The sequence below is a fragment of the Gracilinanus agilis genome, chromosome 3, assembly GCF_016433145.1.
Source record: "Gracilinanus agilis isolate LMUSP501 chromosome 3, AgileGrace, whole genome shotgun sequence".
Taxonomy (NCBI): Eukaryota; Metazoa; Chordata; class Mammalia; order Didelphimorphia; family Didelphidae; genus Gracilinanus; species Gracilinanus agilis.
The window spans coordinates 97,669,205-97,696,180 of NC_058132.1; the positions used below are offsets into that span (position 1 = coordinate 97,669,205).

Genomic DNA, 26,976 nt, shown 5'->3' on the forward strand with positions numbered 1-26,976 from the left:
CCCCAGTCTATTCCATTGATCCTCCTCTCTATCTCTTAGCCAGTACCATATTGTTTTGATGACTGCTGCTTTATAGTATAGTTTAATATCTGGTACTGCTAGGCCCCCTTCCTTCACATTTTTTTTCATTATTTCCTTTGATATTCTTGATCTTTTGTTATTCCAAATGAAATTTGTTATAGTTTTTCCTAATTCAGTAAAGAAGTTTTTTGGTAATTTGATAGGTATGGCACTAAATAGGTAATTTAATTTGGGTAGAATGTTCATTTTTATTATGTTAGCTCATCCTACCCATGAGCAACCAATGGCTTTCCAGTTGTTGAGATCCAGTTTTATTTGTTTGGAAAGTGTTTTGTAGTTGTTTTCATATAATTGCTGTGTTTGTTTTGGTAGATAGATTCCCAAGTATTTTATATTGTCTAGGGTGATTTTAAATTGTTTTTAACTTTCTACCTCTTGCTGCTCTAATGTGTTGGAAATATATAGAAATGCTAATGATTTATGTGCATTTATTTTGTATCCTGCAACTTTACTAAAGTTGTTGATTATTTCTATCAGCTTCTTAGTTGATTCTCTAGGATTTTTTAAGTAGATCATCATATCATCTGCAAAGAGTGATAGCTTAGTCTCCTCATTGCCTATTTTGATACCTTCAATTTCTTCTTCTTCTCTAATTGCTATTGCTAGTGTTTCTAGTAATATGTTGAATAATAGAGGTGATAATGGGCATCCTTGTTTCACTCCCGATCTTATTGGGAAGGCTTCTAATTTATCCCCATTGCATATAATGCTTGTTGATGGTTTTAGGTATATACTGTTTGTCATTTTTAGGAAAGGTCCTTCTATTCCTATACTTTTCAGTGTTTTCAATAGGAATGGATGCTGTATTTTGTCAAAGGCTTTTTCAGCATCTATTGAGATAATCATGTGATTTTTGTTGGTTAGACTGTTGATATGGTCAATTATGTGGATGGTTTTCCTAATGTTGAACCATCCTTGCATTCCTGGTATAAATCCCACCTGATCGTGGTGGATGATCCTCTTGATCACTTGCTGGAGTCTCTTTGCTAGTATTCTATTTAAGATTTTTGCATCTATCTTTATTAGGGAGATTGGTCTATAGTTTTCTTTTTCTGTTTTTGGTCTACCTGGCTTTGGAATCAGTACCATATTTGTGTTATAAAAGGAATTTGGTAGGACTCCTTCTTTGCTTATCATATCAAATAATTTGTATAGTATTGGGATTAGTTGCTCTTTGAATGTCTGATCGAATTCACTTGTCAATCCATCAGGTCCTAGTGATTTTTTCTTAGGGAGTTCTTCGATGGCTTGTTCAATTTCTATTTCTGATATGGGATTATTTAGGTATTCTATTTCTTCTGCTGTTAATCTAGGCAATTTATATTTTTGTAGATATTCATCCATACCTCCTAAATTGTTATATTTGTTGCCATATAATTGGGCAAAATAGTTTTTAATGATTGCCTTAATTTCCCCTTGATTAGAGGTGAGGTCTCCCTTTTCATCTTTAATACTGTCAATTTGGTTTTCTTCTTTCCTTTTTCTTATTAGATTGACCAGCACTTTGTCTATTTTATCTGTTTTTTCGAAATACCAGCTCCTAGTCTTATTTATTAATTCAATAGTTCTTTTACTTTCGATTTTATTAATTTCTCCCTTAATTGTTAGTATTTCTAATTTAGTTTTCATCTGAGGGTTTTTAATTTGTTAGCTTTCTAATTTTTTGAGTTGCATACCCAATTCATTAATCTCTGCCCTCCTTAATTTGTTAATATATGCATTCAAAGATATAAATTTCCCCCTGAGTACTGCCTTGGCTGCATCCCACAGAGTTTGGTATGATGTCTCATCATTGTCATTTTCTTCAATGAAATTGTTGATTGTTTCTATGATTTCTCCTTTGACAAATTGGTTTTGGAGAATCATATTGTTTAATTTCCAATTGGTTTTTGATTTGCCTGTCCAGGGCCCTTACTAATTATTATTTTTATTGCATTATGATCTGAGAAGGTTACATTTATTATATCTGCTCTTTTGCATTTGTTTGCAATGATTCTATGTTCTATTACACGGTCAGTCTTTGTAAATGTACCATGTGCAGCTGAAAAGAAGGTGTATTCCTTTTTGTTCCTATTGATTTTTCTCCACATATCAATTAAATCTAATTTTTCTAGGACTTCATTCACCTCTCTTACCTCTTTCTTATTTATTTTTTGGTTTGATTTATCTAGATCTGAAAGAGGAATATTTAGATCTCCCACTATTATGGTTTTACTATCTATTTCCTTCTTGAGCTCTGCCAGTTTCTCCTTTATGAATTTGGATGCTATACCACTTGGTGCATATATATTGAGCAGTGTTATTTCCTCATTGTCTATACTGCCTTTAATCAGGATGTAATGACCTTCCCTGTCTTTTTTAGTCATATCTATTTTTACTTTGGCTTTGTCAGAGATCATAATAGCCACTCCTGCCTTCTTTTTTTAATTTGACTCCCAAAAGATTTTGCTCAAGCCCTTAACCTTAAACTTGTGTGTGTCTACCCGCCTCATATGTGTTTCTTGTAGACAACATACGGTAGGATTTTGGTTTCTGATCCACTCTGCTATTTGCTTCCGTTTTATGAGCGAGTTCATCCCATTCACATTCAGAGTTACAATTATCAATTGTGCATTCACTGACATTTTTGTATCCTCCCCTAGACCAACCCCTTCTTCTTACATTATTTTCTTTTAAACCAGTGGTTTGCTTTGAGCCGGTATCCCTTATCCCCTCCCTTGATTGACTTCCCTTTCTGCCCCCTCCTTTGTTATTCCCCTCTTTTTGTTTTTTAAAGGCCTAATGAATTCCCTCTCCCTTCTTCTCCCCTCCCTTTTTTGACCTCCCCACTCCCCTGCTCCCTTTGGTTTGTCCCTTCTGACTTTCTCAGTAGGGTTAGATAGAGTTTTTTATCCGAATGGATAATAAAGCTACTCTTCCCTCTCCAGGTTGATTATACTGAGAGTAAGGTTTGATTATTTCCTCTTAATGCTCTCTTCCTCTCCTTCTTATAATAGTATTTATCCCCTCCCCTTCCCATGCCCTCTTTTTGTGTAATAGAATATCCAATTTTTCTTATTTACTCAGATTTTTCTTGGTGTCCCCTACTATTCCCCCCTCTCTTTCCTACCCCCCCATATGTCATCTTAGACTGTTTAGTATCCTGTCCTCTCCCTATGAATTATTCTTCTGGTTGCTATAATAGTCAATATTATAATAGTGAATAGAGTTCACTACAGAGAATTATACATAGCATTTCTCCACATAGTAATACAGATAATTAGATCTTATTTAAGCCCCTATAGAGTCAAATTTAAAAAATTATGTTTTCTTTCTTTTCCCTCTGTTTCTTATTTACCTTTTCATGTTTCTTTTGATTTTTGTGGTTGGGTATCAAACTTTCCATTTAGTCTTGGTCTCTTTTGTGCAAAAACTTGGAAATCTTCAATTTTGTTGAATGCTCATACTTTCCCCTGGAAGTATATAGTCAGTTTTGATGGGTAGTTGATCCGTGGCTGAATCTCCCTTGCCTTTCTGAATATTGTTCTAAGTGTTCTAAGACTTGCGGTCTTTTAGCGTGGAGGCTGCCAGATCCTGTGTGATCCTGATTGGTGCTCCTTGATATTTGAATTGTCTCTGGCTTCTTGTAAGATTTTTTCTTTTACTTGAAAGCTTTTGAATTTTGCTATTATATTCCTTGGTGTTGACTTTTCTGTGTCCAGTGTATAGGGTGTTCTATGGATCCTTTCAATGTCTATATTGCCCTCTTGTTGTAGAACTTCAGGGCAATTTTGCTGAATAATTTCTTTAAGTATGGAGTCCAAGTTTCTATTAATTTCTGCCTTTTCTGGAAGACCAATGATTCTCAAATTGTCTCTTCTCGACCAGTTTTTCTTGGTCTGTCACTTTCTCATTAAGATATTTCATGTTTCCTTATATTTTATCAGTCTTTTGACTTTGTTTTATTTGTTCGTGTTGTCTTGAGAGATCATTGTGTTCTAATTTTTCAATTCTAGCCTTTAAGGACTGGTTTTTGGCTATAATCTTTTGGTTTTCGGCTACAATCTTTTGGTTTTCCTTTTCAATCTGGTCATTTCTGGTGTTCAATTTGCTTATCAGTTCATTTGATTTCTGAGCCTTACTTTCCAATTGCAAAATTCTGCCTTTTAAGCTGTTATTTTCTTGCCAGATCTCTTCCATCTTCTTCAACATCTCATTTTTGAACTCTTCAATAGCTTGTGACCAGCTTTCATTTTTTTGGTAAGGTTTGGATATGATTACTTGTTTGTCCTCCTCTGTTGTCTGGATTTTCTCTCTGTAAAAGTTGTCGAGTGTTCCAGTGTTTTTCTTGATAATCTTTTTCTTCTTCTGGAGTTCTCGGCTTGCCATCATTAGCCACACCCCTTTTCATCTTTGTCTTCACACTCAGGGTCTGCCTGCGCTTTCTAAGCTCCCGGGTGTTCCGGTCTCCTTGTCTTCGGGGTCAGGCCTCCTGGTAGACCCTGGTCTGCCCCTCTGCCCGAGGCTCCTTCAGCAGTCTCAGGGACTGCTTCCACAGCTGCGCTCCTGTCTGCTCCAGGTCCTCTCTTGAGGTCCAAGCCTAGATTGGAGATCTTTATTTCAGCCTAGGGCACTGCCTTCACCCGCACAGACGCTAGGGAAAGTCTCTGTGTTAGAGATCTTTATTCTCGATTAGGGCACTGTCTTCACCCGTGCAGATGCTCGGGAAAGTCCCTACGTTAGAGAACTTTGTCCCGGCCTGGGCAGACGCTCAGGAAAGTCCGTGCGCGCCCCCCAGCCACTTGGGGTCCCTCCTCTTGCAGCTTTCAGGTACAAGCCCTGGGGCTGCTAGTGATTTACTGGTTGCCCCAGTCCTGTTTTCACTCTTGTGAGTTGGCCTTGGCATTGTGCGAGGTGTGTGGTGTGTGGGGTGGGGGAGGGGCTTCTTCCTCTCACATTTTAGTGAGAGCTGTTTCATCCCTTTATAGCGTGGAGATGCCCCGATTCTGCGTACCTTCAATGCTGCGCCCTGTTGTGGGGTTCCTTCGTTCGTCTGGGTTCGTTTTTATTTCCCCTTGAGGAGTCCTGTATGCTTCGGTTAGGAGGGATGGAGCAGCTGCTCCTTACTCTGCCGCCATCTTAACTGGAAGTTCAATACTCCAAATTCTTATTCATTAGAGAAATACAAATTAAAACCACGGAGATACCATCTCTGACTTATCAGAGTGGCTAGTATGACCAAAAAGAAAATGATAGGTCATGGGAGGGAATGTGGGAAAATTGGGACAGTGAATTGATATAACCCTTCTGGAGAGCAATCTGCAACAAACTATATAATCTAATTGACCCAGCAATATAGCTATTATGATCTCAAAAAGATCAGAGGTAGGTAAAAAGACCTACCTGTAGAAAAACATTTTTATTACCTCTTTTTGTAATGTAATTTTTTGTAATTTCCAAATAATTGGAAAACTGAGGGGCTGAGGAACAGCTAAACAAATTGTGGTGTTTGGTTGTAATGGAATACTATTGCACCATAAGAAATTATCAGGATGAGTTCAGAAAAATTTGGAAAGACTTCTGTGAAGTGGTACAAAGTGAAGTGAGCAGAACCAGGAGAACTGTGTTTTTAGTAATAGGAATATTGTACAGTGATTGGCTGTGAAAGCCTAAACTATTATCAGGTGCAAAGCAAGGTTCCAGGATAATACCAAGGTACTCATTGCCATTTTTTGGCACGTTTTGTAGCTATATTATATTCTCTTATATGCTATATTGTAGTTTTGGCTCTGTAAGAAAGAGCTTATGAAAGCAATACAAGAAAGGGCTGATGTTTATATATGCTTACACCAAAGGCAGTTGATAGTTGATAGAAAACTGGCTTCAGAGCTAGTAAGGTATGTGTTATTTAACCTCTCAGTGCTATAGGCCAGTCAAAAATAGGAAGGATCCTTTCTGGCTGCATATCAACTTAGAAAACCACAATTTAACATTATGTTGTATATTTGTTTATATTTTAATCTAGTTCTCCCCCTGTTTTCCCCCATCCACACAGTTGACTGACATTTTTGCTAAAGGCAATTTCTGACTATAAGTTGTATAGGAGTTATTGAACTATGTTAGTGTTGAGAGTTTCCCCATCTTAGAGTTCCTGTGCTAAAGAAACCACAGGTCCAGTCCCTTTTTCTATCACATTATAAGATGAGTGAGGTATAAGAATTGGATTCTTGTTCTGACTTAGACATTTGTGTGACCATTTTGAGTTTCACATTCTTCATCTGTAAAATTGTTATAATATTTGCACTACCTATCTTGTTGACTTTGGAGGATAGAGAAAATTGATGTATGGAAAACACTTGAGAAACCATAAAGCAATGCATTTGGGTTATTACTACTTTGCTAAACTAAACCTTTATTAAAATTTTTAAAAAATAAAATTTAAAAGTCTTTCACTCTAATTGCTGTGACTATTCTTTGGTGATTTAGTTCCCTTTTGAATACTGTTACAAAGTTCTAATGTTAAAGTTTGAGTATCTGGGGGATAGTGAGAGCATACAAATTGACTTCTCCAAAAAACATTTAAAACATTTTACTAATTTGAACATTTACTATAAAAATAAATATAAGTTTGAGAGGATGGTAAAGGTTTTCTTTTCTACTTCACTGCTTAATTGTTCTTTCTTTTCTTTTCTAGAATTTTATAGGAGTGAAGTGATCAAGAATTCTTTGGTAAGTTTTTGTTTTGATAGGTTCATATAAGTGGATGTATTTTTATATAAATATGTCTGGAAAAATGACTCTAGGATGATATTTAGAATCTCTGAAGGATTTCTTTGAGAACATGGTCAATTGCATTTGAAGAAAATTTGTGAATAGGAATATGTTGCTCATGAATTTAGGAAAAATCTTTATGAGAGATCATAGATCCACGGAACTATGTAGAAACGTATTTGAAGTGAATTAACTTGAGATGTAATCCTAATGTTTTGTTTGCAAAACATTTATTCTTAGTTCTTAAATCTTTTATAATACTTTATTGTTAAGTTATTATTTATCAGTCAGTCAGCAAACACTTATTAAATATCTACCATGTGCCAGGTACTATTCAAAGTGCTGGGGATATAAAAAGAGTTAAAATTAAAAGATAGTCCCTGCCCTTAAGAAGCTCATGGTCTAATGGGAGATACAACAACCAAATAGAGATGTACAAACAGGCATATTATATAGGATAAATAGGAAATACTTAACAGAAATAAGATAAATGGGAAATAATTAACTGTAAAAATATATTCACTTGTCTGTGGATTCCCGGGTTAAGAACTACTGAAATAGAAATTCTCAGGACCTGGAGGAAGAAAGAAGTCAAGTGAGCCTGAAAGAAATAGCCATCCAGGGCAAAGAGTAGAAGGTGAAAGAAAAGAGATGTCTGATTTTTGGCAGAAAAGGGAGATATTTCTAGAGATATTTTGGCACAGAAGACCCTAGATTAGTGATGGCAAACATATGGCATGGGTGCCAAAGATGGCACACAGAGGGCTCTCTGTGGGCACACAGCCACCACTCCCCACCCCCCCACCCCCGAGTCTGTTACTAGAAAGGCAGAGGGACTCAGTTGGAGCTGCTCCTCTCCTCCTTTCTCCCCTCCCCCTCTCTACCATGTTTGGTTACATTTTTTCACATCCCCCACCCCTCTGCCCAGTAGCCTAGTGGGAGTGCACAGGGAACAAGGTGGGTGTTCACAGGCAGCAGAGCTGGAGGGGAGCAGAGAGCTTGGGACACTCCCCTCCCCCCCTCTACACTCACTGAGGATGTTCCTCACTTCACCCACCTCTCCGTCCAAAAGTCCAATGGGAGTGCTTTCTTCCTCCCCTGTGTGGGTAAAGGGGGGTGGGGTGTGCACAGCACTTAGTATGAGGAAAGGGCATAGCACTTGAGGGGAGCTGGGGTAGGGCCTGGCACTCTGTCTCTAAAAGGTTCACCATTGCTGTTCTAGATGATGCCTCCCATTGTACTCTGATTTATTCTGGAACTGAGAGAGGTATCCAAATAAAGGTCTGCTCTTTCTTCATTAGTGCCTTGGAAACTAATATAATCTGTTGCTTCATTATCCAAGCATTTTTCTCATTTTGAATATTACCTCAAACACAAAGAAGCTAGAGGTTAACTAGAAATAGATTTTTCATTCAGGCATCTGGGTGGTGTGAAATGGCTAGAGAGCTGGGCCTGGAGTCAGGGAAGCCTTGAAGAGGTCAAATTCAGCCTTAGACATTAGACACTTAACTAATTGTGTGACTTTGGATGAGTCACTTAACCTCTGTTAACTCTCTCAGTTTCCACATTGTAAATTGGGGATAATACCACCTACCTAGAAAGATTATTTTGAGGATCAGTATTTGTAATATTTGTAAAGTACTTAGGCCAGAACCTGGTACATAGTAGGTACTAGATAAATGCTAGCTAGTTAATAGTAGTTCAATTAAGGAAGAAAGCCAAGCTTCTGTTAGGGTTTTCCTAACTGATGGCTCTCTGTAATTGTGATTATCCTAGTAACTTTTTATCTAAAATAAATTCCCTAAAGCTGTAGAGCAGGATAAGTCTTAGGGACCATTGTTTTGCCACTGTGCTTAAAAGGGACTATTTAGTGTAATACATCAAGTCTTAGTGATATCTCTGAATTTTAGTTTATCTTATATTAAAATGTGTAGTTAAAAAAGATTTCCAGTGCCATTTGGATGTAAACTTTGGATGAGTATTATTTCTGCTTCTCTTTATGGGGATATTCTCCTATGAATTATCGGGTATCTCTACTGTTATTCTTTTTGTGTTATGCTAGTCAGTGAATCAACAAGCATACTGGATTAGAAATTCAAAGGAATAAAATGAAAGTCCCTGCCTTTCAGGAGCCTCTACTTGGGGAAACAACATGTGCATATATAGTTATATCCTGGGTATGTGAGGAGATACAAAGGCCTTAGTATTAGTGTTACGGGAGTGGAGAAAGGATAGGCTATTCGAGTTGTCATGAAGGAAATCATTGATTTTAAATGAAGCAGGTAGAGCCTTTCCCTGCCCAGCTCTGCCCTGTCCTCCTCTCCTTTCCTTTTCTTTTCCCTTCTCTCACCTCTGGCAGAGGCAGTATCCAAGCCCCAGACCAGATGTACACTATGCACATGCAGAGAAAGGGACACAGGCATGGCATCCTCAGGTAGTAAGTAATATCCCCATTCATGTAGAGTTATGCCTATACCCAGGTGAGATGCCCACAACTCTCTATATCCTAGTCTAGCTTCTCTCATGCTCTCAGCTTACATCCTCCTTAGGCAAGTTCATACCTCAACACTCCTAGACTCTAGCTCACCATGGTGACTTTACTTTCCTCCTCCCCTTGTTTTGGCAGAGAATCTTGGCCCTGGTATTCAGGGACAGCCAAGCTAGAAAGAATGCAAATGCATGAAGATGAGAGTTGGAGCAGCAAGTAAACAATGTGGCTGTATTAAAGAGAGCTTGGAAGGGGAGTCATATGAAAAGATTGGAAAGAGAAGAAAACTGCAAGCAAATAAATTCTTATCAGACTTTGTTACATATATTTCATCTCTGGCCGAAAATGAGCGAATGAATGAAGAAAGCATTTATTAAGAACTCAGTATGTGCAAAGTGCTGGGGATTCAAATAAAAAAGTAGGACAGTTTCTGCTTTCAAGTTGCTCACAATCCTGTAGAGGAGGAAACATATAGAAAATTTCAGTTGCAAGTCAGAAAGTTCTGATGGTCCTTTGGATGCAACAGCAAAGCAGAAGGCAGGACCTCTTTTTTTAATGACATTTCTATTGATAAAATAATATCAATTTATGGTGGCAAACTATTGGAGTGCCTAGGATTTTGGAGTCAAGAACTTCCTTTTCTGTATCTTCAGTAGTTATGGCTATAATACTTGTAGCTTTCCTTTGCAAGAGGTACAAGCATTTTCTAGGATGCTTCTTCATACACTATGCTTCCAGGAAGATGGGGGCACTGGGCTAGAAGCAGTTTTAACTTCTTGTATTCAGGATCCTGGACTATCTCCATTGGATTCTGAGGAGAGGTAGTAGTAGTCAAGGTGGTGGTGGTGGTGGTGGTGGTTTGATTTATCTGACACTTCCATATTGGTCATTATTGTAAGAGCAGACTCATACATAATCAAAACCTCAATGCAAAACTGTAAATATACTGGTGTGAAAGACAACTCCAACAGTTCTTTCTCTGGAGGTCATCAGTCTTTCAGGATTATCCCAGATCATTGCATGGCCGAGAGTAGCCAAGTTTTCACAGATAATCATTGTCCATTATTGCTGTTATTGGGTACAATGCAGTGTTCTCCAAGTTCTGCTTATTTTGCTCTATATAAGTTCCTGCAGATCTTTCCATTTTTTTTTCTGAAATCATCTTGCTTATCATTTCTTATAGCACAATAGTATTATGAATAGGTAACATAATTTATTCAGCCATTCCCCAGTCGATGGATATCCCCTCAATTTCTACTTCTTTGCCACTACAAAAAGAGCCACTGTAAATAATTTTGTACAACTAAGTCCTTTCCCCTTTTTTATCATCTCTTTGGGATACAGACAGGTATGAGGTGGTACCTCAGAGTTGTTTTAATTTGCATTTCTCTAATCATATCTGACACATTTTGCCACTTATATCTTCCTCAGACTGGTTTTCCTGTGCTGTGGGTTGACAAAGTTGGTAGTAATGGCTTATGAGCATTGGTCTGAAAGCAGGACCTGAGTGATAGCCTTAGAGGCTGAACTGGAAGCAGATCTAGGGACCTTAGGGATACTATTGTTCCTAAGGCTCTTGGTTTTAGGGTTATAGTTGTCTCTTATCAGTGTTTTAGGGGAGAAATACTAGGTAATCAATTCATAAACATTTATGTGATGTGCCATGCTTTGCTCATGTTTCTGTCTCTTCTTCAGAGTCCCTTGCTGCTTTAGCCAAGAATCTATTATTGCTATGTTTAGCTTTCTGGAAAGAATAATAGTTGACATGTTAATCTTAGGGAAGTTGGGTGGTATAGTGGATAGAGTGCCATTCCTGGAGTCAGGAAGACTTATCTTCCTGAGTTCAAACCTGACTTCAGATACTTATGAGCTGTGTGACCCTGGGCAGGCCACTCAATCCTGTTTACATCAGTTTCCTCATTTGTAAAATGAGCTGGAGTGGGAAGTGGTAAGCCACTCTAGTATCTCTGCCAAAAAAATCTCAAATGGGGTCACAAAGAGTTGTGCACAACTGAAGAAAAAGCACAACTGAATGACAAAATGTTTATGGTGCCTAAGATTTGTAAAGCACTTTATGTATGCTCTTTTATCTGATCCTAACAATCTCATAACTCTTATCCTCTTGGATCAGTACTATGAGTATTATTATCTTCATTTTCTAGAAAAGAAAACTGAGGCAAACAGGATTAAGTGATTTTGCTCAGAGGATATTTTGACCTTTTGTCACATAGCTAGTAAAAAAATCAGTTTTGGGGTTTAATAATTGTGCATGGCCAATTTATCCTCCCCCTAACCCTGCCCCACATTTCACTTTTCAGGTTAAAGCTTCATTTTTTAAATTTAACACACAAGTATTAAGTACTTTTCTTATGAATCTTAAATCTCCAAATGTGATCTGAAATATGTTTACGTATATTTGCTTTGAATTGGAAGGAATCTTGCCAATTGTTTATTCTAGTCTCTTCATTTTATACATTAGTAAACTGGACCCAGAGAGATAAATTGATTTGCTTTTTATTTCATTTCTAGTTAACAGAGCCAGAACTACAATTCATATCTCCCAAGAGTGAAAAATAAAATGATGGGGTTTCAGTGTATGTAAAAGGAGACAACATGATATAGAGTGGAAAGATCTTTAGAATTGGAATCAGGAGAGACCTGGGTTTGAACTTAGCACATGGCTAAGTGGTTTCACTGTGTTCAAATCCTTGGAAACTGATGCACTAATTAACACCCAAGTTACCTCTCTCTAAGTCTGTATTCTAGGACTAACCTGACCTTTGTGTTGTATGAAGTAAAATATTTAGGGGACCTCCGTTTCAGCTTTGGACCCACCCACCCCTAGTGATAGGACATAGGAATCACAGAGGCACATGTCATATCTGATAGCCTGACGCTTGTTGGTTGGCAAGTCCTCATGTGTTAGAGCCAGCACAATGCTGTCATGGAGGGAGGAGCTAGTGGGGTTTAAAAAGTGAGTGTGGGAAATAGAGGGGGTCTTTTTTACTTCTGCTCTAGAACTGCTAGCTTCCTGGGCTGGCTTCTCTGCTCTTCATCTGACCTGATCATCTCCAGCAAGCCTTGGTCTCAGCCATCCAGCTGAAATGGGGGAATGGATCTTTTCCTAAAATTAGAAAGGCTGAGATCTTCCCCCTTTCCCCCATTTATTCCTCTCTTTTTACTAATGAATGCTTATAAATCTGGTAATAAGCCTCCAAATCAATTTTTAATTACAACTGTATTTTCTGTTTGGTGTTTTGAATCAGACACTGATTTTAAAATCTACCTTTTTAAAGGAAAAAAAATGTATCATGGGTTTAGTCAGGCAAGAACTGTAATCTTCAGTTGAAATTGTACAGTTTTCTGCACATGGCTAAGTGGATTTACTGTGTTGAAATCCTTGGAAACACTAAAGACATAAGTGTGTGTATGTGTTTGCTGTTTCTGAGATATTTTCAAATCAAGTGTATGTTTCAGTTGAAATGTGCCCATATGAGCCCCTATCAAATTCTTTTGGAGTGATGAGGATGAGTGAAGGAGAAAAGAGAGGGAGTTAACTTTTCACACGACTTGTTGCCAAATTAAGTGGTAAATCATATTTGTCCTGTGGTAAGCCATGGCAAATTCAAAATGCTTCAGCAGTTCTCTAATTAGCCACAACATTTGGTGCAGGCCTCAACCTCATGCCTGGACTTTTATAATAATAGCTTGTTGGCTAATCTCTCTTCTACAAGTTTCTCCCCACTCCAATCAGTTCTTCCACTGAGCTATCAAAGGGATCTTCCTTAAGCATAGATTTCACCATTTCATTCCTTATTCAGTCAATACCAGTGACTCCCTACAATTTATAAGAAAAAAGTGTTCTTTTTGATGTTTAAAGACCATCATAACTTGGCTCTTTCCTGCTATTCCATTCTTGTTATACTTTTATTCTCCTTCATGTACTCTGTGAACCAGTGATACTGACCTGAGACCTGGCTTCATTATTTACTGAAAAAATGGACACCATGGACATCTCTTCCTCATCTTGCATCATTCCCATGCCTTCTGCTAGTACCTCTCTCTTCCTTTGCCTCTCTTTCACATGAAGAGGTGACTTCTTTTTTTTTTAAGATAATTTTTTATTTTTAGAAAAAATTTCCCTGGTTACATAAGTCATGTTTTTACTTCACCCCCCCCCCCCCCCCACTCATGCCCTCTCCATGCCTTAGCTAATTCGCATTTCCACTGGTGTGGTCAGTCAAGACTTATTTACACATTATTGATAGTTACATGGGTGTGGTCTTTTCAGGTCTATACCCCCAATCATGTTCTCATCAACCCAAGCGTCCACGCAGTTGTTTTTCTTCTGTGTTTCTACTTCTGCAGTTCTTCCTCTGAATGTGGATAATTTTCCTTTCTGTAAATCCCTCAGAATTGTCTTGGTTCATTGCATTGCTGCTAGTACAGAAGCCCATTACATTCTATTTTACCATAATATATCAGTCTCTGTGTACAGTGTTCTTCCGGCTCTGCTCCTTTCACTCTGCATCAATTCCTGGAGGTCTTTCCAGTTCACATGGAATTCCTCCAGTTTATTATTCCTTTGAGCACAATAGTATTCCATCACCAACATATACCATAATTTGTTCAGCCATTCCCCAATTGAAGGCATACCCTTGCTTTCCAGTTTTTTGCCACCACAAAGAGCTCTGCTATAAATATTTTTGTGCAAATTTGTTTATCTATGATCTCTTTGGGGTACGATCCCAACAATGGTATGGCTGGATCAAAGGGCAGGCATTCTTTTATCTCTCTTTGGGCATAGTTCCAAATTGCCCTCCAGAATGGTTGGATCAGTTCACAACTCCACCAGCAATGCATTAATGTCCCAATTTTGCAACATCCCCTCCAACATTCACTACTTTCCCCTGCTATCATTTTAGCCAGTCTGCTAGGCATGAGGTGGTATCTCAGAGTTGTTTTGATTTGCATTTCTCTAATTATTAGAGATTTAGAACACTTTCTCATGTGCTTATTGATACTTTTGATTTCTTTATCTGAAAATTGCCTATTCATGTCCCTTGCCCATTTATTAATTGGGGAATGGCTTGATTTTTTATACAATTGATTTAGCTCCTTGTATATTTCAGTAATTAGACCTCTGTCAGAATTTATTGTTATAAAGATTTTTTCCCAATTTGTTGTTTCCCTTCTGATTTTGGTTGCATTGTTTTCCCTTGTACAAAAACTTTTTAATTTAATATAATCAAACTTATTTATTTTACATTTTGTAATTTTCTCTAACTCTTGTTTGGTTTTAAAATCTTTCCTTTCCCAGAGATCTGACAAGTATACTATTCTGTGTTCACCTAATTTACTTATAGTTTCCTTCTTTATATTCAAGTCTTTCACCCATTCTGAATTTATCTTGGTGTATGGTGTGAGATGTTGATCTAAACCTAATCTCTCCCATATTGTTTTCCAATTTTCCCAGCAGTTTTTGTCAAATAGTGGATTTTTGTTCCAAAAGTTGGATTCTTTGGGTTTATCATACACTGTCTTGCTGACATCACTTACCCCTAGTCTATTCCACTGATCCTCCCTTCTATCTCTTAGCCAGTTCCATATTGTTTTTTTTTAAATTTTAAACATTTATTAATATTCATTTTTAACATGGTTACATGATTCATGCTCCTACTTTCCCCTTCACCCCCCGCAATCCCCCCACCCATGGCCGATGCACATTACCACTGGTTTTAACATGTGTCCTTGATCAAGACCTATTTCCAAATTGTTGGTAGTTGCATTGGTGTGGTAGTTTTGAGTCCACATCCTCAATCATGTCCACCCCGACCCATGCGTTCCAGCAGTTGTTTTTCTTATATGTTTCCTCTCCTGCAGTCCTTCCTCTGAATGTAGGTAGCGTTCTTTACCATAAATCCCTCAGAATTGTTCTGTGTCATTGCTTTCTGCTGGTACAGAAGCCCATTACATTTGATTTTACCACAGTATATCAGTGTCTGTGTACAATGTTCTTCTGGCTCTGCTCCTTTCACTCTGCATCAGTTCCTGGAGGTCTTTCCAATTCACCTGGAACTCCTCCAGTTTATTATTCCTTTTAGCACAATAGTATTCCATCACAAGTATATACCATAATTTGTTCAGCCATTCCCCAATTGAAGGACATATCCTCCTTTTCCATTTTTTTGCCACCACAAAAAGCACAGCTATAAATATTTTTGTACAAGTCTGTTTATCTGTGATCTCTTTGGGGTACAAACCCAACAATGGTATGGCTGGATCAAAGGGCAGGCATTTTTTTGTAGCCCTTTGAGCATAGTTCCAAATTGCCCTCCAGAATGGTTGGATCAGTTCACAACTCCACCAGCGATGCATTAATGTCCCAATTTTGCCACACCCCCTCCAGCATTCATTACTCTCCCCTTCTTTCATTTTAGCCAATCTGCTAGGTGTGAAGTGATACCTCAGAGTTGTTTTGATTTGCATTTCTCTAATTATTAGAGATTTAGAGCACTTTCTCATGTGCTTATTGATACTTTTGATTTCTTTACCTAAAAATTGCCTATTCATGTCTCTTGCCCATTTATCAATTGGGGAATGGCTTGATTTTTTTACAACTGATTTAACTCCTTGTATATTTGAGTAATTAGACCCCTGTCAGAGTTTTTTGTTATAAAGATTTTTTCCCAATTTGTTGTTTCCCTTCTGATTTTGACTACATTGTTTTTGTTTGTGCAAAAACTTTTTAGTTTAATATAATCAAAACCATTTAATTTACATTTTGTAATTTTCTCTAACTCTTGCTTGGTTTTAAATTCTTTCCTTTCCCAGAGATCTGATAAGTATACTATTCTGTGTTCACTTAACTTATTTATAGTTTCCCTCTTTATATTCAAGTCATTCACCCATTCTGAATTTATCTTGGTGTAGGGTGTGAGATGTTGATCTAGACCTAATCTTTCCCATATTGTTTTCCAAATTTCCCAGCAGTTTTTGTCAAATAGTGGATTCATGTCCCAGAAGTTGGGCTCTTTGGGTTTATCGTACATTGTCTTGCTGATGTCATTTACCCCAAGTCTATTCCACTGATCCTCCTCTCTGTCTCTTAGCCAGTACCATACTGTTTTGTTTTTTTTTTTACTTTTTTTTTTAAACCCTTGTACTTCGGTGTATTGTCTCATAAGTGGAAGATTGGTAAGGGTGGGCAATGGGGGTCAAGTGACTTGCCCAGGGTCACACAGCTGGGAAGTGGCTGAGGCCGGGTTTGAACCTAGGACCTCCTGTCTCTAGGCCTGACTCTCACTCCACTGTGCTATCCAGCTGCCCCCAGTACCATATTGTTTTGATGACTGCTGCTTTATAGTATAGTTTAATATCTGGTACTGCTAGGCCCCCTTCCGTCACATTTTTTTTCATTATTTCCCTTGATATTCTTCATATTTTGTTATTCCAAATGAAATTTGTTATAGTTTTTTCTAATTCAGTAAAGAAGTTTTTTGGTAGTTTGATAGGTATGGCACTGAATAGGTAAATTAATTTGGGTAGAATGGTCATTTTTATTATGTTAGCTCGTCCTACCCATGAGTGAGCAATCAATATTTTTCCAATTGTTTAGATCTAGTTTTACTTGTTTGGAAAGTGTTTTGTAGTTGTTTTCGGATAGTTTCTGTGTTTGTTTTGGTAGATATATGCCTAAGTATTTTATATTGTCTAGGGTGATTTTAAATGGTGTTTCCCTTTCTACCTCTTGCTGCTCTAATGTGTTGGAAATATATAGAAATGCTGATGATTTATGTGCATTTATTTTGTATCCTGCAACTTTGCTAAAGTTGTTGATTATTTCTACAAGCTTCTTAGTTGATTCTCTAGGATCTTTTAAATAGACCATCATATCATCTTCAAAGAGTGATAGCTTAGTCTCCTCATTGCCTATTTTGATACCTTCGATTTCTTTTTCTTCTCTAATTGATACTGCCAGTGTTTCTAGTACTATGTTGAATAATAGAGGTGATAATGGACATCCTTGTTTCATACCTGATCTTATTGGGAAGGCTTCTAATTATCCCCATTGCATATGATGTTTGTTGATGGTTTTAGGTATATACTGTTTATTATTTTTAGGAAAGGTCCTTCTATTCCTATACTTTTTAGTGTTTTCAATAGGAATGGATGCTGTATTTTGTCAAAGGCTTTTTCAGCATCTATTGAGATAATCATGTGATTTTTGTTAGTTAGACTGTTGATATGGTCAATTATGTGGATGGTTTTCCTAATGTTGAACCATCCTTGCATTCCTGGTATAAATCCCACCTGATCATGGTGGATGATCTTCTTAAATACATGCTGGAGTCTCTTTCCTAGTATTCTATTTAAGGTTTTTCCATCTATGTTCATTAGGGAGATTGGTCTGTAGTTTTCTTTCTCTGTTTTTGATCTCCCTGGCTTTGGAATCAGTACCATATTTGTGTCATAAAATGAATTTGGTAGGACTCCTTCTTTGCTTATCATATCAAATAATTAGTATAGTATTGGGATTAGTTGCTCTTTGAATGTCTGATTGAATTCACTTGTGAATCCATCAGGCCCTGACAATTTTTTCTTAGGGAGTTCTTTGATTCTTTTTTCTTAGGGAGTTCAATTTCTTTTTGTGATATGGGATTATTTAGGTATTCTATTTCTTCTGCTGTTAATCTAGGCAATTTGTATTTTTGTAAATATTCATCCATATCTCCTAAATTGTTATATTTATTGCCATATAATTGGGCAAAATAGTTTTTAATGATTGCCTTAATTTCCCCTTCATTAGAGGTGAGGTTTCCCTTTTCATCTTTGATACTGTCAATTTGGTTTTCTTCTTTCCTTTTTTTATTAGATTTACCAGTACTTTGTCTTTTTTATCTGTTTTTTCAAAGTAGCAGCTTCTAGTCTTATTTATTAATTCAATAGTTCTTTTATTTTCGATTTTATTGATTTCTCCCTTGATTTTTAGTATTTGTAATTTAGTTTTCATCTGGGTATTTTTAATTTGCTCGCTTTCTAATTTTTTGAGTTGCATGCCCAATTCATTAATCTCTGCCCTCCTTAATTTGTTAATATATGTACTCAAGGATATAAATTTCCCCCTGAGTGCTGCCTTGGCTGCATCCCACAGAATTTGGTAGGATGTCTCATCATTGTCATTCTCTTCTATGAAATTGTTGATTGTTTCTATGATTTCTCCTTTGACAAATTGGTTTTGGAGAATCATATTATTTAATTTCCAATTAGTTTTTGATTTTCCTGTCCAGGTGCCCTTACTAATTATTGTTTTTATTGCGTTATGATCTGAGAAGGTTACATTTATTATTTCTGCTCTTTTGCATTTGTTTGCAATGATTCTATGTCCTATGCCTCTGCCCGCATCTCCACCCGCGCCTGCGCTCTGTGTCTGCGCTCAGACTCTGTGTACATTCTTTAGCTTTTTGGGGTCCTAAATCTTGCTGCTCTCAGGAACAGGCCCTGGAGCTGCCAGTGACTCGATGGGTGCTCCAAACTTGCTCTATTTCTTTTGACCTGGCTTCAGTGCTGTAGGTGGTGTGTGTGTGTGTGTGGAGGGGGGTGGGTTGTTGCTCAGCACGCGATTTAGTGAGAGCCGTTTCACCCCTTTATAGCATGGAAATGCCCAGATTCCACGTACCTTCCACGGTGCACTCTGTTGTGGGGTCCCTCCGTTTGACTGGGTTCGTTTTTATGTCCCCTTGAGGAGTCCTGTATGTTTTGGTCAGGAGAGGTTAAGAGCTGCTTTTTACTCTGCCGCCATCTTAACCCGGAACCCTCCATATTGTTTTGATGACAGCTGCTTTATAGTATAGCTTAATATCTGGTACTGCTAAGCCACCTTCCTTTGACTTCTTTTTGCTAAGACAAACCTCCCCCTTTATACAAATGGTCTCACTGAATCTTTTCTTCTCCTGCAGATTGCCTACACTCACTTATTTGCAGTCTCTACCTGACTACTGCTCTGTTGCTTACAAACATTCCCATGACTCTCCAATCCTCAAAAAGCCCTCACCTGACCTATCCATCCCTGCTAGCTTTCATCCTAAATCTCTTCTTCCTTTTGTGGCTAAAGTTGGGAAGGATATCTATAATAGATGCCTTCACTTGTTTTCTGCAAAACTATGCACCCTGGTGTCCAGCCTCATCATTCAACTGAAACTGCTTTCTCAAAGTTACCAGCAATCTCTTTAAATTGCCAAACCTAATGGACTTTCCTCAATCTTTATACTTCTTGCTCTCTCTGCAGCCTTTGATACTGTTAATCATCCTCTTCTTTTATTTTTTTTTTTAAACTTTTACCTTTTGTTTAAGAATCAATACTGTGTATTGGTTCCAAGAGTAGCAAGGGGTAGGCAGTGAGGGTTAAGTGACTTGCCCAAGGTCATGCAACTAGGACATGTCTAGGGTCAGATTTGAACCCAGGACTTCCTGTCTCTAGACCTGACTCTGAATCCACTGGGTCCTCTATGTAGCTGTTCTTGGTTATCCTCTTTGTGATACTGTTTTCTCTTTTAAGTTTTCATGACATAGCTCTCTTCTGGATTTTCCTTCTACCTGTTTGACTACTTTTCAGTCTCTTTTGCTAGCTCTTTGCCTAGATTATGCCTGCTAACCATGGGTGTCTTGTAGGACTCTATTCTCTGCCCTTTTCTCCCTCTAAATTATTTTATTTGGTGAAGTCATTAGCTCCTGTAGATTCAGTTATTATCTCTAGAGTGATGAGTCTCAAATCTGCTAATCCAGCTCTGCCCTCTTTGGTGACCTCTAGTCTTACATCTCCAAGTGGACAATATCTGTCTGTTGGACATCTTGAGTTTTATGTCTTGTAGACATCTTACATTTAATATATTCAAAAGTGAACTCATTGCCCAGCTTACCTATAGCTGTCTAGGGCACTACTGTCCATCATCACCCAAAGCTTGCAACTTTGGTTTCATCTTCAATTCTTCCTTTCTCTCACCTCCTATATCCAATCCCTTCCAAAGCCTCTTGATTTTGCTTTCAGTATTGTAACAATTAAATTAGGTTTTGACTCTATGAGAGTTATAGAAGTGGTCACCATTTATAAAATATTACCCCCCAAATCAGAATGAGTGTTCAAGTCCTGATCTTCACATGGATTTCCTGGTAGTCCTCAGCCAGAAGTCCTACTGTCTTCAGCCAGAGTTCCATCAATGCAGAATGACTCCAAGGGAAAGCATGTCTCTTCAGCTCTACTCACCGATGCAGAATCCAAGGGAAGAATCTCTCCAAAAGCAAAAGAGGGAGAGAGACCAGACCATGTTGATCTCTTCTTTTATACCCCCTTTTCCACATCACTTCCTATCTCTCCCCCTCTTTACAGGAACCAATTGCAGTCTTCCAATTTGCCTAGCACTGTCCAAAGGTAATGGTGGGGTAGTGCTTGAGGCCTTTGGAGGTGTGAACTAGTAAGTGACTTGTGAGCTCTTCTTACCTAATGGTTAGTGTTATATTCAAGGAGGTCATTAACTCTATTTGATGTATGTTAAGTTGAAGTACAGAGAGATGATACGATGGCACTTCTCCTTTATAACAGTTGCCCAGGCAAGATCTTTCAGGTCAAAGTGGTTTATCCCTACAGGACCCACTGGGGTTAATTGATATTATTAAATTGGACTCTTCAGCTGGGATAACGTTGGTATTCTGACTGCGTTGGCTCCCTTCCCAAAATAAGCTTTTGAAACCGATTTAGGAAGGCACTTTAAACTTTATATATATTTGATAAGAAGGATAAGGGTAAAGGATTGAGGTATTAGGAGACCCTACTTAAATTGCTACTAATGAAACTCTTAACTGTTAGCAATGAAGAATCAAATGATAGTTTCCCTCTGGTCCAGCCTGGCCAGGGCTAAACCAGAGTAGGTAAACTGCTGGGAAATCTTCAGCTTCTTCTTCAGATCTTAAGCCTTAACAGTTGAGATATATCCACCCTTTCCACCCTCTTCTTCGTCTCCTGCCCACTTCCCGGATCCCTCCCGGGCCCTGGGAAACCTAGCTAGCTAGATGATGAAACTCCTAATATCTAGGGCAGTAGAACAGAGATGGTAGTCAAGTACAAGTTGATAACGGTATGAGAAGCACAGGAAGAGCTTTGCAGAGTAGTGTTTGCAACTCTCTATCTCCAAGACCAGGATCCACATCGATCTCTAGCCTCAGGACAGGTAAAAGACCCCAGAACCCCTCTCAGGGTTCTCAACTGCCCCCTCCTGCCTCTCACATACCTCTCTGGGAACATTTTATCCAACTGACTTATCTGTCCATCATTGAATGAACTTCAAGCTCCCAGAGATTCAATATAACATTAGCTAGTTTTACATTCAAACTCTGAGTCTCATCTTGATTGACAAAGGAGACAGTTGGAAGACATTGGAATGTTCCTGGATGCCGTGAGGACAGGAGGAAAGGCAATTGGCTTGAGGATATAAATGCCCTAACAGTCATCTGGGAGGGGTCTTTGGTCCTGGAGGCTCAGGTCTTAGGTCTTGGAGCTTTGACCATTGATCCTCTCTGAATCTCCCTAGATATTTAGACATTTGATCATCATTAGATATTTAGGTATCTGAAACCACTAGCGCCAACTTACTGAAACAACAGCCTACAGTCCTGAGGGATTACTGATCATAGCTATAGTGACAGGGTCTCTTATCCCCAATCTGTTCCTGATTATTCCTTTCCCTATTTAACATCTATAGATAAAGTTTATTTAAGTATCTTCTTGAGTGGTCATTAAATCACAACCTTTGGGGAGGGAGCAACACAGTCAGATGAAAATGTTAGCCAAGGCTAATAGATCCCAATATTAATAATCAGTCCAATCCCAGGTGGGACCTGAAAGGGTTACCCATCTACCTGACCATCAAGGGTCCTGCCTGGGCACTGATATATTTAGAAAGGGACTTATAACATCAAACTAAGGTGACTGAGTGGGTGTTCCCATTCACCAGCTATCTAGGGGAATACAAAAGGCACAGCTTCCCTAACCAATATCCCCTAGGAGCTTATTACCAGTATTCAGAAGAGTCCTTATTATTTATTTTTATAACACTAGCTACTAAATAGGGGTACTTTAAGTTCTTGATTTGATTAACTAAAAATAGACAAAGGGAGAGTTAATTCTATCTTCACAGTATATATCTTGAGTAGGGCCCCCTTCTCTCCTCTGATGCTGCTATCACCTTGGAACAGGGCCTCATTACCTCATACCCAAACTATTATAATAACCTACTGACTGGGTCCCCTGCTACTCTTTCCACTTCAATCTATTATTTACTCAGTTGTCAAAGTGATCTTCTGAAAGCTACCGCCTTTACTCAGTAAACTCCATTGACTCTCTTTCACCTTCAGGTTCAATATAAGTTTAACTTGGCTGTTCCCTACCTTTTCATTTTTCTTATATATTATTTCCACTCTGCCATGGACTCTGTGATATAGTGACACTGACTTCCTTGCTATTCCTCATATAAGATACTGTCTCTGTGGATTCCAGTTGTTTCTATTGGCTGTATCCAAGTAAGGATCGGGAGTTGGGTTCTATGGTAGTGGAATCAAAGATGAAAATTAACCTTGTTTCTGCTTTTAGGTAGCTTGTGATATGATAGAGAGGATAGAATAACACTCATTTACAAAAACAACTATACAGAATAATATTTGAAGATAAGGGAAGATGTCGGCAAAGTGCTGTAAGAAAATTTGAGGAAGGAACAAGGTTTTAGATTCAGTTGTGGACCTCTGACATCAGATGTGAGCTGCATTACTGTGTGTTAGTTTGAAGTAGGCTTCATTTTTGTGCTGTCCATTTTCAAATAACAAGTAAATCTTCCACAGACATCTACCCCTGATGACAACATTGGGGGTGAGCTGGGAAGAGGGGAAGAGTACTAAATTTCAGTAATTCAAAACTTGTATGTGAGCAGTCTATGTCTTGATGGTGCTGATAAAGTACAAATCCTGGTTTAAAGTCAGTATGTAGAATAGAACATTTCTTTGCAAAAGGTTGGAGAATTAAGTAGACCTCAGTTTCGTAATTTGTAGTCTATGATTTTAATTATTAGACATTGGAGTTATAAGTTGATTAATAGCTCGTTTTTATAGCATCTTAAAATTTGCAAAGTGCTTTTCTTACAGTAGCTCTAGCAGGCATCAGTTATTAACATATACATATATATATATATATATATATATATATGGGGGGGCATGTTTGTATGTATATAGTGTTTTCTCTTACCATTTACCTCCAGTAAGACATATCTCATGATAGAGAAAACTGTTAAGGGAAAATACCCAACATAGTAACAGCATCTGGCAGTGTATGCAACATTCCACACTGATAGTCCTTCTCCTTACAAACAAAAGGAGGGGATGCCAAGAAATATCTAGTCCAAGCTAAGGCTCTGGTTTCAATGATATTATTGACTGGCTTTATGAACTTAGGCAAGCTATGTCTTTCCTCTTGAGGTTGAGGATCTTCAACTGTAAAAAGGGGGAAACGGCTCAAATAGTTGCCAGAGAGTCTTCCTATTTAGCAGATATGACTATCTCTGCCCATATAAAACAAACTTCTTAGCCTGGAATTTAAGATTATAGTGCTCATATACCTTTCTGGTCACATTTTATTCTGCTCCTGGATCAGAAGTTCTTTACCTCTTTATGTTGTGGAACCCTCTGACAGTCAGTCTCCTGAAGGCAGTGGACTTCTCAGAGTAAGATTTTTAAATACATAAAACTAAATACATAGGATTACAAAGGAAGGCAATTATATTAAAATATCAAATTAAATTATCAAGCATGAATTCATGGATTCCAGGTTAAGAACCAATGCCTGAGATTGTAAAACTGTTAAATACCTTGTTTCTCTAGTAGTTTACACAGAACTTTACCTTTGTAATACATTACTATGGAACTGAATTGAAAATCATGTAGATTTACTTGAATATAATGAAGCACTGTTGTACATTAAAATAAAATACTTAGGCAATAGAAGAACTCATTTTAAATCCCACTACCTGTACTTGGTAGTGGTTTCCTCCATGAGGTTGTCCATGTTCTTGAAACTTATTTACTATTTAGAAAGTGAGGAAGTTGAATTAGATCAATGATAACAAACCTTTTAGAGACCAAACTACCCAAACTACAACCCTCACACCACATGTGGAAACCCCAGGCAGGGGAAGGAGGAAGTGTTCCCATCAGGCTGTTGGGCAGAGGGGCAGGTGATGGGAGAAATGTCCTCAGGTGTGCATGGAGGTGGGGAAGGGAGCAGCCCCCTCTGGCACACATGCTATAGGTTCACCAAAATGGGACTAGATGATATCTGAGACTCTTTCTAGGCCTAATGGTTTAGGAATATGGATCTTATGAGTAGAAGTTCAGTGGCATTTCTACTGTATCTCAGTGCTCCTCATGATTAGGCAATGATTAGATATTTAAAAGCACTTTTAGAAATAATAATAATATTGATAACTAACAAATTTCTTTCTGCTTTCAAGGCATTTTACATAAATTGTCTAATTTGATCCTTCTCAAATCCTTTGAGGTAGATTTTTTTATCCCTATTTTATAGATGAGGAAACTGAATTCAAGAAAGGTTAAATGACTTGTTTAGGGCTTTAAGAAAAGATTATTGAGGCAGGATTTGAACGCAGATCTTCCTGATTCTAATTCCAGTTTGTTATTTTCACTATGCTACCCAGCGACTTTAGAAAGTTAGTCTATTAGTTTTGTTTTTTTTAAACCCTTACCTTCCATCTTGGAGTCAATACTGTGTATTGGCTTCAAGGCAGAAGAGTGGTAAGAGTAGGCAATGGGGGTCAAGTGACTTGCCCAGGGTCACACAGCTGAGAAGTGGCTGAGGCCAGATTTGAACCTAGGACCTCCCTTCTCTAGGCCTGACTCTCATTCCACTGAGCTACCCAGCTGCCCCCCTATTAGTTTTTCTAAACTGTACTGTGTCCTGTTATCCAGTTAGTGAATAGCTCTCATAGGGAGCAAGACTAGTATGTGGTTTACTTGGACAAGATACGAAAGAACTGGTTTTATATGTTTCAGTTAAGTAGAAATTTAAAATCACTCAAAAGCACAGATTCATGGACCCAATTAAATTACTGGAATTGTGGCAAGCTGCATCTACTTAAAAAGGCAGAAATTATTGCTTATTCATTTGGGTCTTTTAAGAGATTAAAAGGGAAGTCTTTAGATTCAGGAGATTATCAGAAGCTTCATAATGTATTGGGAAGTGAACAAGAACCCAGGCTGTCTCTTCAGGAATATAAACTGAAACAAGGCAGCCTGGTAGAGTAGAAAGGAGCTTCTTGGAACTGGAGACTCTAAATAGTGGCCTTTGCACTCAGCTCTGCTTTGTCTTTGCATTCTTGGGCCCTAGCACAGTGCTTGGCACATTCATGTGCTCAGTAAATGCTTGTAGAATTGATTTTCTTTGGAGTCAGAGGCCTGGTTATGACTCTCAATTTTGCTTCTTTGGCCAAAGTTTATTAAACTTTAGGTTTTTAGTTTCCTCACTGAAATGGAGATTTTAACTTATATCTCTGAGATTATGTAGTGCTCCAAAACCTCTTGAGTTTAACTTAGTGTTCCTACCCCCTGGACTACATACAGGCTTTCTTTAGAGTGGTTGGTTATAAGTGTGATTGCATTGGCAGAAAGCATGTAGAAATATTGCTTTCATAGGTTCCTTATGCCCTTCTCAAAATGGATGATTATTGCTTGCCTTTCAAAAAGGTTGTGAATCTGAGTTGCTTAGTGCACATAAGTGTATATTACATTCCAGAATGTATTCACTTTTGCTTGGGAGGGTTGCCTTATGCATGAACCTGATAGGCAGTCACTGGAGCGATATGATTGAAGGCAGAGACATATTACCCTCTTAGGAATGTAATACTGTCTGGAGACCCACTTACACTTATTTTCTTTATGTGTCATTTTCTAAAAGGTGAATTTGCCCAGAGAGTGATACCATTATGCATTCATTCATTCATTCTTGGGACTTAAAGCTAGAAGAGTATTTAAAAACTATCTAGTCTAAACACCTCATTTTTCAGAGGAGGAAACAGGTCAGATTTGTTAAATAAGTTACTCAGTCAAATAAATAGCAGATAGCAGAAAACGGACTTAAATTTGAATCTTCTTGCTGGTATTCTTTTCCCTCGTTTTTGCAGACATTTATTAAGACATATTACTGTAGACAATGTATTGTGTTGGGCTAGGAAAGGTATAAAGATAGATAAACCAGCCTTTGTCCTCTAGGAGATGACAGTAAACATATTGTGGTATTATCAGTCTTACTTAGAAAATGCAATGTTAACAATTTAGTATTAACAATAACAATACTTATAATCCATTTTATTGATAAGGACACTAGATATATAGCACAGTGGCTTGCCCAAGGCTAGTCAGTGATATATCAGGAATAGAATGTTTTGCTTTCCTTTGGATTGCCCTTTATGTCCTTAGATTTTAGGATTATTGACCTAGAGCTGAAAGGGGCTTTGGTGGGGAACTCCTTACTTTTTTTTTTTTTTTTTTCATTTTATTTTATTTTATTTTATTTTATTTTATTTTATTTTATTTTATTTTATTTT

At 37.9% G+C, this 26,976-nt stretch overlaps 1 protein-coding gene across 1 annotated transcript in view; it reads left to right on the top strand.

The window, feature by feature from the left end:
• The window catches only part of UVRAG (UV radiation resistance associated), a 436,868-nt gene that overhangs the window by 62,450 nt on the left and 347,442 nt on the right, over positions 1-26,976 (top strand). Inside the window, exon 3 of the mRNA XM_044668156.1 lies at positions 6,755-6,789. Coding sequence (XP_044524091.1) covers positions 6,755-6,789 — 35 coding nt within the window. The remainder of the gene's footprint in view (positions 1-6,754; positions 6,790-26,976) is intronic.